The following is a 14,085-nucleotide window of genomic DNA, read 5'->3' on the forward strand; positions in this document are numbered from 1 at the left end:
GGGCGACCGTAATAACGTGGAGAGATAAAAAGTCACAGAGTTGGTTTCATATCTAAATTTCTTTATTGAATAGTGGTGTCTCCTTAACAAGTTTAATGCCATTAAGAGTGGGTTAAAACAAGATGTTTCAATTATGTACATAATCATTTTTGTGTATATAAAATAATCCATGAAGCAGACATATTGCACAGTCAAGAGGGTCCCCACATTTAAAGACAACAGAGGGAGGGCAGATGGGATTCCACTCCTGTTGTACCCGCAGCTTGGGAGCTGTCCGGGTGGAGACCACCTACTACCACATCCAGCTGTAAACTTCTTATTCCTAGTTCGGACTTGACACCTCCCCTTCTGATTGGTTCCTTGGTTTCAGGAGGGGGGGCTGGGCAGATAGGATGGCACCCCACCCACAGCATCAAGTACAGCGAGGGGATGTGATCAAAAGTTGCTTTTTCAACCCCAACCCTCTTTGAACATGAACATGGGTAGCTATTCTCTCAAAGGCCTAAGGGTAAGTGGGGAAGAAATGGCCTATCCTATTCCAGACCTTGGTGGGGGAGGAAAAGCAACCCATGTCTAAAGATAGCATCCTGGCCCCTTTTCTGAGCAAACGCAAAAAGAAAAAAATGGGTCACAATTCTCAGTATGGCCAGGTGGGGCACAGTGAGTGGTTCTGCTGAATTTTCCCTATTTCAGCCTATTACCCACAGGCACAGCTATAGAGCGGGGAATTTATCCTCCCAAACGGCATTATGCCCACCACGTTTTCCCTTCCGCTGTTCCTTACAGTGTCCCAACCATGGATATTTTTTATTGCACCAGCGTAGCAACCCAGGGTGGGGATATTTTGGGGTAGAGGAGGAATGAAATGAGAAGAGTTTATAGGCAACGCTACAGAGGGGAGGGGGGATTTGGAGGAGAAAGGACTATGCCCTCTAATTCAGCCGTGTCCTACATCTTTCAATTCATCACCTTGTTATACATTTTTCAGTAGTTTTTTGTTTTGTGTTTAATACTTCTCAGTATGCCCTACCATCTCCCACTTCTTCAAACACTACCTCCCACCACTCCAGCAAGGAGGCGTTTCAGTGCTTATTTGGATTTTTCCACCGCAGCAACTCGACCTTCCCAAGGCTGGGATGGCTGGGGGGAGTGCAATGCCAGCACTGAGCGTATTCACACAGATTCTCCCGCCACGATTCCAGCGCCCACCACATGCACACGCCACACAAACACATACAGCCACGATTTTCACCCGCTCAGCCCCTCCACAGTTCAGTCCTCCTTAGAATCCGGGTGGAGCGGGGAGGGGAGAAAAAAAATTACAGGCATCCTTTCAGCAACATTTCCTGACAGACGGTTTCTTTTTGGGCTTGTTGATTTTGACGACCTCGTTCTGCTGTTGGAGGCGCGCCAGGTTGTCCTGCTTGGTCCGGAGCACCATGGCCGTGATGGCGTTGAACATCTAGAGGAGGGGAAACCCAAGACAAGGGGCTGAACCTTTCGCCGGCCACCACGTTTCCCCTCGCCGCAGTTACAGAGGCTTCCCCCTTAAGGCACAAAGATCTGTGCCGCGTCAACCCCACCATCTCGTCCCCTCCTAACCATCTTGCCCGATACCTCTTCAACGTTGAAGTTCTCCTTGGCGCTGGTCTCAAAGAGCCGCACCCCCATCTGTTCGCTGAACCGCCGGGCGTCCGCTGCGTCCACTTGCTTCCGGGACGGGTCTTCACATTTGTTACCCACTGACACAATTTGGGGCAGGGGGGGAGAGGAGATGGAAGCAATAATGAGAGGGACCACCCAACAACCTTCAAAATTACAGCAAAAAAAAATACTGCGAGTAGCAACAGCTGTCCAGGCAAAACTACCTAATTCCTGATGTGTTTCAAGCTCCAGTATTCTTAAGGGCATAATCCTGTGTGTGTTTAGACAGAAAGATGCCCTACATCTTTCTCCCAGCACACCCCAGCCAGGTGGCTGGGAATTGCAGGATTATTATTTTTTGTCTAAAGACGCATAGGATTGCACCCTTAATTTACCAAATCAAGCCAGCACAGCTGCTCAACTCAGACCACTTTGCCATTCACTGTCTTGAGCAGCTGTGCAGAGTTGACCTGACAACTTATGAAGCGATTTCCCCTTGAGGCAATTTTAAGTTTGAAATGGAGAGAGAGCAGAGCTCAGGTTTTGTTGGTAGGACGTCCCAAATCAATCCCTGGTACCGACAGTTTTTTTTAAAGAAGGGTCAGCTGGCTAATGGTATGAATCAGGGCCACTCTCTTGCTCAAGACTCTGGAGAGCCACGACTTACATGGCCTGCCGTAGCAGAAGGCCGTTTCTGATGACCTGTAACATTTCAGAAATTCAGTACGTTTTGTTCACACCGGGGTGGGCAACTTGAGGCCCTCCAGTCGTTTTGGCCTACAATTCCCATCAGCCTTAGCACAGCCGAAGGTGAAGGGCCGTTGGAACTGTAAACCAAAACATCTGGAGGGCTGCAAGTTGTCCACCTCTGGCTTTAAGACAGTTGGTGCTCTTGAGGTTTCTGTTTTCCAGGAATTTGAAAACATTCAGAGGATATGGCGTTATCTCTTGCTTGATCCAAGAGCCATCCCCCACAAGCTGCAAAGCTTCTTGGGAGATACCTTCCCTACCGTTAAGGTATAAGACATCCCACAAAAAGTTCCCACAAGTGGATGTAGCTAAATTCCATTGCATCTTGGCTATGTCCCCATATCCAGCTGACGTTATGAATTCCCCGAAGTCACTTTCTACAAACTGGTATTAGCAACCTGCCAATCTACTTGGTGTTCTTCCCATTACTTGAAATGGCTCCGGCCTACACAGCACACCAGGCTGTGTAGGCCGGTTCACAAGGCTGGTTCAGATGGTCAAAGTCAGCTCCAGGAGGCATGGTCTGAACCTCTTGATTCCAACATGGTGCCCATGGATTCTTGGCATCTGCTAGGCTTCCTGCCCTCCTGGTTTTTATTTTATTTCTCAAGATTTTAAAAATTATTTTCCAACTGGGAGGCTGCTATGCTGTAAAGCAACATTCTGTTCTCCAGTGCCATCAAAAGAATGGTTTTGCATTTTGGAGTTTAGATCCACCTCTGCCTTGTATTTAGGTTCTTGGACAACTTCCTTTTCTTTTAGCCTCACCAGCTTGCCTCCTGGGAAATGAGTGTTTTGTGACCCATCATGTCTACCATGGCAGCCATTTTATGAGAGCTCGTATGACATTCAGTTCCAAATGCGTCCACCAACCAAAAAAGGTTGGGAACTCCTCGGAATTCTCCCCCAAGGATGCAGCCATCTTGTGCACATATAAAGCCACAGCAAACCCAAAGTAACATCCACAATTGCAAATGAACTTTTTCCAAGCCACTGTGCTCACTACTGCCAGATTTCCATAACTACTTTTGGACGGGATGGCCATGGAGCTGCATCTTCCATGCTAATGTATCCCTAGCGCAACTGGGAAACATACGATTCCAATCCTGTGAACAGGCCCTCGCCTCACTGCAGCCTTCGTGGCTATGCTGGCTGGGGATTATGGAAATTGTAGTCCATCATCCATCACCTTGAGGGCACCAGCTTGCAAAAGGCTGCCTCATTGCATTTGGGAACACTATCCCAGGTTTGCTAAGACTTAAGATCTAACAACACCTCTCACACACCCCAAAGTCATATATAAGCCAGTCACTGCAAAGATATGATGCTTCCACCTAACCTGGTGTGGATGTCAGCAGTGCATCTTGGGAAAATCTTTTGTCTCACAGCTGAACATGACTGGCTTGCCAATATACTGCGATAGAAGCAGCTGAAATCAGGCTAGGAACGCCCCATGTCCATTAAACACCAGAAGATTGAGCATGGGAAGGTAGGATTACAAACGGAGAGTCACTCACCCAAAATCTTGCAGACACTGTCACAGTTTTGCCCAATCTCGTGAAGCCAACGCTTGACATTAACAAAGGACTCGGCGTTCGTCACATCATACACAATGATGACGCCGTGAGTGTTACGGTAATACCTGTCCCAGAAAAACAAGAGACTTAAGACGGGAACCAAAATTCTGGAACAAACCTCTCCATCTTGTCTGGAAAGCCAATCCCCACGTCTGGGAGTCTGAATTTTTCTCCGAATCCAGAAATCCCAACTATTCCATGTTTTCTTAATGGATTTATATCTTGCTCTTTTTACAAAGTTAAAAGGTGGCTCCCCACCCACCCCCCACCCACGGAGCTGCACCTTAAGATCTGGATCCCTTCCACAGAACTCAGAGTGTCCCAAATTAACTCCTTCTCTGTTTTCAGAATACGCAGTTATCCCCCATTTCCGGCCCAGGCTCACGTGGAGGTGATGGTCCGGAACCGCTCCTGCCCAGCCGTGTCCCAGATCTGCAATTTCACTCGCTCGCCATTGATCACCAGAGTCCGGATTTTGAAATCTACCCCAATCGTTGTGATATAGCTGCCTGGGGGAGATGATCAGGAAGGGGAAAGAGGAAGAAGCGTCAGAGCACGGAATCGGAGGAGAGGAAAGATAAATGGGCCAGCAATGAGAATGAACAAACGTAAGTGAGATTTACAAATAGAAGGGACAGGATACACTACTGTAAAAACTACAGGAGATAAACAGGTGGACCAAAAATAAAGAAATATCAGGAACATGAAGGTAGAGGTGTAATCAATGAACGCCACCCACAATCCTTGGGGCCAAACGATGCTTGCACAGTGGTGCCACAGTGAGGGGGCGTGTATCCATGTAGGGCTGGAAAACCTCCCACCTGAAACCTTGGAGAGACCTTGCTGCCAGTCAGTGTCGACAATACTGAGCTAGATGGACCAAAGTCTGACTCAGTCTAAGACAGCTTCCTCTGTTCCTATGCTTGAAACTTCAAAGGGCAAGATGGAAGAAACTAGGATGAGATACAGTTAGGATTCTAAAGGCCCTGGGTCCAACCCTGACCTCAGCCATGGATTCACTTGATGACCTTGGGCAAGTCCCTCAGCTCCATCTGTAGCAGGGGAAATAGCAGCAACCGCTGTGTAACTTGTGTACACAAAACACACTTTGGTGTGGCCATTTTATAGACCATTTGGTTAACTGGCATTACATAAATTATTATCGGTTTGCCCAGTGAAATGAAACCAAATAAAGTGGAAAGAGGTGACTCAACAAAAGCAGCTACATTCAAAAGGGGGGGGGGAGAGAGAGGAGGGATTCATTCCAAAAAGAAAAGAAAAATGTTCATGCTGCAACACTTTGAAAGGAAACACAATCTGCAATTGTCAAGGACTCAGCTGCAACTTTGTCACCAATCTGCAACTGTCAAGGACTTAGCTGCAACGTTGTCACCAATGCAAATACAACCAAGGGATGAAAGGGTTTAATTAGATTGGAACGGGCTATTTGCTTATTCTGTAGCCACAAGGAGCACTGTCTGAATTGAACCATGTTTCCTATCATGCATGATCCTATAATTCAATTTAAAAATAAAAATGGGTTACAAGCAACTGTTCGCATGGTCCAGGGATGCTTTAAATAGACTGTGCTGCAACAATGTTGCAGCATGCTGAGTATAAGGTAGAAGCTGAGACCCCCAACACAGACAAGCAGCTACTTACCAGAGAAGGTATTGTCTGCAAAGCGGAGCAGGAGGCTACTTTTTCCAACCCCTGAATGGGAGGGAGAGAAAAAGAACAGGTCACACAAAATGTACAAACAATTCAAGCCCTTATCATCCCTCCCCTCTCATTTTTTAAAACAGTCTCTGACGGAAGCACGATAATTTCAGCAAAGGTTGCGGCAGGCAGGCGCCCCACCCAGAGCAAACACGCCTGCCCTGGCGTATTGACTCAAGATGGCCCTTCCCATCCAAAGCTATTGTGTCCCATGGAGGGAGGCAGAGAGAGTGACAACGGAACCTTGCAAGGGATTATGGGGAAACCACTGAGGATTGTGGATTACCTCACATGACTCCACTGAATGGTAGACCGGGGGTAGGGAGGGGGTGCCAGAGAAGATAAGATGGGGTATTGCAGAAGCAAACCGTGTTATCTTTACGCTGAATAGGCAACAAGCACACAGATAGGATTTGTGTATCTTACAAGTAGGAAGAGGGATAAGCACAGCTATGGCCACGTGCACACTACATCATGAAGGTATCGGTTCAGGTAACAGGGTGGGGACCACATCCCCAAACGCCCACGTGTCACAAATCCTGTCCGCCTACATGTGATGTCGCCCGTTGGCATAACCCTGGAAAAATGAGTCCAGTCCTCTGTGCTCATGAAGCCTACCTCTCCGCCATCGCTTCTTTAAAAAAAAAAAGCCTTTCCCATGAAGGCTGGGAATTATACACAGACACGGTCTCTCTGCAGCTTTCAAGCCCGCTAGCTCTGCAGCTGCAGCGGGAGCCCAGCCAATGCTCAGTCTCCACAGCACAGCAAGACTGAATGAAAGCCGCGCATGTATTTGTCTTGGCTGTGCGCTGAGCAGACACACACACATACATAAATCTGGGGAGTTTTGCCTCTCCAGACCAGCTGCAAAGCAACTGTTATTTAATTAATTTATATCTTCGCTTACTGCAAAACACGAAACCAAGCAACAGCACTCAAGCAATAGTGGCACCAGAACAAAAAAATTCTGGGGAGGTCACAAAAGGGGCAAAGTACAGTTCTAGGTTGGTGAGTTGTGTCCTCTGGAAAAATAATGGTATATTTCACATTAAAACTTCCATCCTAAACATATTATTTCTGAAATAAATGGGGGGAAATATTACTTTAGGCCTACACCACAGAACTGGAAATTGATTTTAATTTTGGAAAAATATTAATTTATGGTTAGAACTTTTCTTTCTTTTTTACTGTTAAACACTCTGTATATAAATTAAGTTAATTCTCTCTCCTGCGTGTCAGATGTTTCCCCTCAGTGGATCGTCGCTGGTCTTTTGGCAACTTGAAGACTATGTCAGCAGCTGCAAAATGCACAGCCTTTGTTGGCTCAGGAGCTGCGTCTGAACTGTGGAACTGCAGAGATTATAGACGAATGCACTTGTATATGTGAAAAGTGCCTTTTCTGCAAGTAATGACAGGAGTCCAGCAATTCGGGGGTGGAGGTGGGGAAATGCTTGTCCCTCCGCACCCTCGCTTCTAGTGCTGCCCCTGCACTCAAAGCAGCTAACAAAACCAGGATTAAGAACAAGAACGTAACATAAAAACAAATCAATTAAAAATGTAATTAAAGATACATTCAGGAGCATTGAGTGGGGAGTTGGACTTGATGGCCTTATATGCACCTTCCAACTCTACTATTCTATGATTCTATGAATTAAAAAAAACCACATCCAGCAACAGGCCATCTTGTATGCCAAAGGCCTGCCTGACTAAAAACATATTTGCCTGTGGGTGGAAGGACAACAGAAAAGGAGCCAATTTAGCCTCCCTCAGTGGGGAGTGCCAGAGCTAGGGAGTGGCCCCTGACAAGGCCCTTTCTCCCAATCCCACTAAACATGCCTCTGAGGGCAGCAGGACTGAGAGAAGATAGGGTGTCCATACGAAAATGAGGACAGGGCTCCTGTATCTTTAACAGTAGTATTGAAAAGGGGATTTCAGCAGGTGTCATTTGTATATATGGGGAACCCTGGTGAAATTTCCTCTTCATCACAACAGTGAAAGCTGCAGGTGCCCTGCCCTCTTTTAAATCTGGTCACTCTAGTATAGCTCCTGCACCTTTAACTGTTGTGATGAAGAGGGAGTTTCACCAGGTTCTCCATATATACAAATGACACCTGCTGAAATTTCCTTTTCTATGCAACTACAGGAGCCCTGTCCTCCTTTTCATATTGCCACCCTAGAGAAAGGCTTCCACCAAAGGTGTTAAACCTGGGCAGAGTTGTGTGGGCTAGGCCCTTCCCTGCACCCAGTGACATCTTGGGGCCCTTGAAGAGGTGCAGCGGGTGGGGCGTCTCTGCTCCCTGCACCATTCCAGGATGAAATGAGGCCTCCTCGGTCTACATCCACCTTCCTGCTGGCTGGGAATCGCAGTCCAACACAAGCAAAGGACACCAGGTTGGGAAAAGTTGGTCTACCTACTACCAACATACTCTCAGAGTTGTACATACACACAAGCTTACAAATTCTGGCATACTTGGCCACATTTAACCCTAATCCCATGTTTAGATGTCACATAGCTCTCCTCCCACTTTCTAGGTTTGTTTACCCGCTCACATGAGGGGAGAAGCAAAGCGGGAGCAAATATGTGCAAGATGCAGCTCGTTCCCATCATGGTTTATTAAGCCAGGATTCCAGGCTTATTGCTGTGTGCGAATGCAGTCACCAAGTGGCTTGCTTACTTTTGGTTACTGTTCGTGTAACATATAGCCAGGTTTTTAGCAGAGGTGAAAGGAGCATATCCCAGGTGGCTAAGCATCGACAGGGGACAGGATGTGGGGTAAAACATTTTCCAACACTATATTTTCCCCATGGCATATTTTCCCCAGTTCTAAAAATAAATTGTTTCATAAAATTAACTATTAACTTAATAAATGGCTGCAACGTAAATCAAATTGGGCAGTTTCACTGGTTACATCATTGGTTCATGGGAGCTTTAATTCTCAAAGGCCTGCCACTTCAGAGGTATTAGCCAAAGACAGGAACATCCTAGGCCTAGCAAATAACCTTTGCCCCTCCTGACCTAATCGGGCCCTTTGCTTCCCAACCCAATAAGCCAGGAAGGGTTAAGGAGGGAAGAGATCTAAACGTCCCAAGGATTGCAAGGCCATCTTGGTCCTTTTAAACTCATTTCCCAGTCTGAGAATTTTACCAGGCTCCAAAAGAGCCGGTGTGGTGTGGTGTAGTGGCTAGAGTGTCAGACTGGGATTCGGGAGATCCGAGTTCTAGTCCCCACACGGCAAAGGAAACCCACTGGGTGACTTTGGCCAGTTACAGACTCTCAGCCCAACCCACCTCACAGGGTTATTGTTGTGGGGATAAAGTAGAGAGAAGGAGGAGGATGTACACCACCTTGGGTTCCTTACAGGAAAAAAAGTGGGATATAATAATAATAATAATAATAATAATAATAATAATAATAATAATAATAATAAAAATAAATGGCTCACAGTTCGATGCTGCTAGTGTTGGATTCTCTATCTCTTTCTAAGCCTAAAGAGCGAATAGCTTAAGCTGTTGCCCACCAGATGTGTTGCATTACAACTCCAATCATTCCCAGCTAGCATGGCCAGTGATGGGGGTTGTAGTCCAACACAGCTAGAGGGCGGCAGGTTGGGGCAGGTTGCAGTAACTCTTTCAGATTAAAAGGGAGACGTAGGGAAGGAATTACCTTGCCAGCAGCGACCATTTAATTGCAACCACCCTTTGCCCTGTGTCACATCTCCACTGTACATTGTAAGCACTCCGGGGCAGGGGACTATGCCATGCTTTTCTCTCTGTGTAGCATGTAAGCCAGCCTTCTCTAATACAGTGCCCTTTCTTCAGACATTTTGGACTACAACTCCCAGGATTCCTGATCACTGCCCATGCTGGCTGGGGCTGATGGGAGCAGAGTTCCAAAACATCTCAAAGGCACCAGGTCAGGGAAGGCTGAGGTAAACACACCACTGTTTTTGGTTCTAGTAGAGGCAGTGTCACGCATGAACACACCAAAAACTACTGCGGCTGCTTCAACGTAATTTACTATTTTTACATTTTGGTTGTATTAGTTTTCCAAATACAACACTTTGAAGTGTTTTAAACTTCAATTCTATTCACAGCCAGTTTGGAGCTATAGGGGTGTGTGTGTGTGTGTGTTTAAAAGGGGTAGACATGAAACTAGATGAGGCCTCCAACGAAAAGCAAAGGAAGCAATAAATGCTTTCAAGTGCCAAGAAGCTACACAGGAAGGACTGACAGAGCTAGTCATCAACGGCCCGGAGAGAAGGCTAGGAGATGAGATCATAAGAGGAAGGGACTCTGGACTTCAACCAGCAAGAGGAACAAGAGCCATTGGGAGAGTTTATACACACACACACACAGAGAGAGAGCTTTCCAGGAAGACCACCGCAATGGGAAGCCATCGGAATGAGCAGCTGCAGGAAACGTGCTTCTCCCCCCCCCCTTTCTCCGACAGGGAACTGTGTACTCCAGCTATGTCAGTGGCCTTGTGACTGTTGGAAAGAGGCAGCTAGAGATATAAAGGCTGGCGGAGAGGGGGGAACCCCTTTATTTCCCCAGGGACAAAAAAGTCCCTCGGTTCCCCCCCCCTCTCAATTTGTTCTGTGGGGGTTTCCAGGCCTTCACGTCTTTATCCCTTGGCCCCATCCTTGGCCAGGGGAACAAGGGCTGCTGGGTGATTTTACCTTACTTCTATCCCTGCCAGAACACCAGCAATGGGAAACCAGTTTGGGCCCAAACTCAGATATCAATGCTTGCAAACTCCTCCCTCAGTTCTGGGCCTTGTCAAACCGCTCTCCCTCCTCCTCGACCTTTTCCCTTCCCCTTCCCTTCCCTGGGGTGTCTTTGTGTCTCTTCATTTGTAAGCCCCAGGGCAGGGCTGCTGTCTCATTTTCCCATTTGTATACACAAACACCCAGGAGGCTAGCCTGGTGAGGACTGAACTCCAATCCCGGCAAGCCAACCTGTGCCTGAAATTGGGGGCAGGGGGAGGGGGATTTAAAAAATACTTATTAATAAGGGTTAGCCGCAGTTTCCAGTTCTACTGGAGAACTCTGCATTCACACAGACACCTCGGATCTGATGGCAGGCACGCCAGCCATTTGCACAACTCCCTCCTCTGGTAGGAGAATTTTGAATGCTCGTTCCAACGTTTTTGGTCACAGACTGAGGACAGGGTATCAGGGCTCCAAACGCCACAGAGTAGCAAAATTTCGCAACAGGACAGAGAGAAAGAGAGATAGGAGCACGCCTGCTTAAAGGGTCGAACTGAGAAGTCTGCAGGGTTCTTTCAGCAGCCGAAAGAGATGTATAAAGCAGCCTTCCAAGAAACAAACCCACCAGTGCCCTTCAGGTGTGTTGGAACTGCTGGGAGTTGTAATGCTACCCATCTGGAGAGCATCAGGTTGAGGAAGACAGGTTTAAAGGATGTAACACAATCCAATACTGGTCTACTCAGAAGTAAGTCCCACTGGGATCAATCGGGCTTATTCTTGGACAGGTAGGCGCAGGTTTGCAGCCTGAAAGGTCCTTCTTAACCTTGGTGAGAGGCTTCACTGACCAGATACTTCTCACCACAATTTAAACCAGAGGTGTTTTAAACAGAGGTGGAGAACCTAGAGTCTGACCCCATCTGGAGAGCCAGTCCCCATCATCCCTGACTACTGGCCATGCTGGCTGGGGCTGATGGGAGTTGTAGTCCAACACATCTGGAGGGCCATGGGTCCCCCATCCTGGATTTAAACTATGGCTCAGCTTTAAACTGTGTCCTAGACCCAAGTTGCTAAAGCAACTAGTTGCTGACCAGGCCCTTAAAAGCATTAAAGGGCCAGAGATGAATATAGCTATGAATGAATGCGTACTCTAATCACACTTATTCAGGAGGGGGCTTGTCTTTGGCAATTGTATGAAACATTTTTAAAAGCTGTTTTGAGAAGCATTGTTCTTGGCTGTCTGTAATCTAAATTCATTTGACGCCAGTTTACAAAGCAGCAGCCTATATGAGCATATGTGTGAATGTTCTGAGGTGGCAGCGTCACAGGTTGGCACAACTGGGCCCAAAGGATGCTGGGAACACTACAAGTTAGCACAACAGAGGCTTGTGGAAAAACTGCAGTTGCGAGCTGCCATGTAGCCAAAATTCAGCTTAGTGCATTTTCAGTTAGCTTTCCATACAACAACCAAGTCTCCCTGCGATCGCGAGTTGAAGATTAAAGGAGGAGAAAAGAAGGAAGGAACCAAGACAAACGTGATAAATACAGATAAGAAACAGGAAAGGGGTGTTAAAAGAAGAATGTGGAGAGAAGGAAAAGAATAAGGGGATGATTCTATGGTAAGATCCAAAACATTTTTTTTTAAAAAAAGAAAGAAAAATAGTTTAAAGAGGAATGAAAGAACAACAAAAGAGAATAATCGAATACAATAAGAGAGAAGAATAGAGGTGAACAGCCGAGGGGACCAATTCTTACCCGAGTCCCCGATAATGAGTAGCTTGAACAAGTGGTCATAATCCTTGGCAGCCATTCATGTGCTAGGTCAACTCCTCCTCCTCCTCGCACACTACTTCCTCCTCGAAGGGATTCTCCACTTACTCCCACGCTTTCCAGTGGGAAATCTGTTCTACCTCAAAGCCCCATGGCACCTAGTCGGGACATGAGGTTGAGCACGCCAGCTGTCTTCTCCACAACAAGGGGGCACCGTCTTCCTCCAGGAGGAGATTCTTCTAGATCATGCAACTTTTACGTCTTTATTTCTGCAAAGCCAGGTTTCCTACAGGTTTCGGGACAGAGTTATTCACTTCTTCTTCCTAAGCGTTACTTCCTTAAAGTCAAATGTCAAAGAGGAACACAGCTCAGACGGCGGAGTGTGTTTCTTCCTATGTCAGCGATCTGTAGAAGGCATGTTGGCCGTTATAGGGTGGGTGTGATTTAATTTAAAGAATGTGCAGATGTCATGCACAGATCCACAGTTTATTAAGATATTGGCCTCTTCTCTGCTGGGATGGAACAGGGGAAAGAAAACGAGAAAAACAGCAGTAGAAAATAATATGGTGTTTCTTTCCAAGCGGGGTAGTTTTTCCCAAATTCAGAAGCGAGATGCCAACGGATGTTGCAATTTACAAAGAAATCCAAGATGAACTCCCCCAATGAATCCAATTTGGAACAAGACAAATTTGGAACTGGTAGACGAACATCGACTTCTTCCAAAAAAAAAGTGGGGGGGTGATGTTTGTAATTCCAGCATCCAAGGAGGCAAAACAAAACTCAAATCCCCAAACCAAAAGTCTTGATTCTGCCCCACCAAAACGTGAAGTGAATATTAAGGACCACAAAAAGATTATCCACAGAAGCAGGAAGGTGTAGTGGTCAGGAACTCAGCTCCTTATTCCAAAAGTCTGACTGGCTTCAAAAACAAATGCTTAAAAAGGGGGGGGGGGGGTGATAGCCGTCAGAAATTGGGAGATATTTTCAATGGTGGAAAAGGAGGACAATATAAGGTCTGGGAGGAAGGCAAGAAAGAAAGACTAGATTGCGGGGGGTGGGGGGGAGAGAAAGAGGAGATTGCAGCTCAGGAAATCTGGGAGTTTCCCCTCCGCCAAAGAGATCTACGCTAACAGGAAGAATCTCTGAAAGTTTCCCCAAATACCTGGCAGTCTTTCTTCCAGAAATGGAGGAAGGGGGGCGGGGGCGGGGACGGAGGGAGGGAGGGAGGAAGGGAAGGCAGGCAGGCGGCAGAGGGGAGTTGTGCCAAGGGGGCGCCGGCCTTTAGGAATCAATGAAGGATCGCGGGAAGGGGAGAGCGCGGCTTAAGGGAGGACATTGCAAAGGGGAGAAAGGAGGAACGAGGGAAGCGAAGGGGGAGTTTTAACGGCCAGGCGGACGGCGACGCTGTCGGCTGCCCTCTCTCTGCCTGCCGGACGCTGGCTGGGCTGGGATCAGATGACCACGGAGCTCGCTGCAGGCGGCTGCTTCCTTCCTGCCTCTCCCATTCGGCGGCGGCTTCTCCTGCTCCGCCCTCCCGCCTTCCTCCCCGGCTGCGGCCACCGCCTCTCCCGGCCGCTCAGGCTCCTGCTCCTGCTGCTGGCGGAACGCGAAAGTACAATCCGAACCAGCTGGAAAGGGAGCCCGAAGGGGCGGGGCTTGCTTTATCATGGGCGGTGCTTGGCGCGGAGTGGGCGGGGCCTCCGGGGGCAGGGGAGGCGAATAAAGGCGGGGCGGGGCTTAGGGTGGGAAAGGGCTCGTTAGGGGAGCGATCCGAGGGCAGGATCGGGCGGAGAGCAAACATTCATGTCCTTTGGCAATTGTCGTCTAGGTACACTGTATACTATAGACCTTATGCTTTGGTCTGCTTTTGTTGAAATGTACGGATAACTCTTCGAAAGCCGTATTTCAGGCATATTCAC

The 14,085-nt window shown here is 47.6% G+C and overlaps 1 protein-coding gene across 1 annotated transcript; it reads right to left on the reverse strand.

The window, feature by feature from the left end:
* Nucleotides 1-44: 44 nt before the first annotated feature.
* On the reverse strand, nt 45-13,598 carry LOC134406789 (ras-related protein Rab-35-like). The gene is made up of 6 exons (XM_063138364.1): nt 12,152-13,598; nt 5,634-5,684; nt 4,357-4,480; nt 3,912-4,036; nt 1,618-1,742; nt 45-1,462 (listed from the first exon to the last, which is right to left on the reverse strand). The coding sequence occupies exons 1-6, from the start codon at nt 12,204-12,206 to the stop codon at nt 1,334-1,336; spliced, it is 609 nt and encodes a 202-aa protein (XP_062994434.1). The 5' UTR covers nt 12,207-13,598; the 3' UTR covers nt 45-1,333.
* Between the last annotated feature and the right edge of the window lie 487 nt (nt 13,599-14,085).

Source organism: Elgaria multicarinata, chromosome 11 (genome assembly GCF_023053635.1).
Source record: "Elgaria multicarinata webbii isolate HBS135686 ecotype San Diego chromosome 11, rElgMul1.1.pri, whole genome shotgun sequence".
NCBI classification, from domain to species: Eukaryota; Metazoa; Chordata; class Lepidosauria; order Squamata; family Anguidae; genus Elgaria; species Elgaria multicarinata.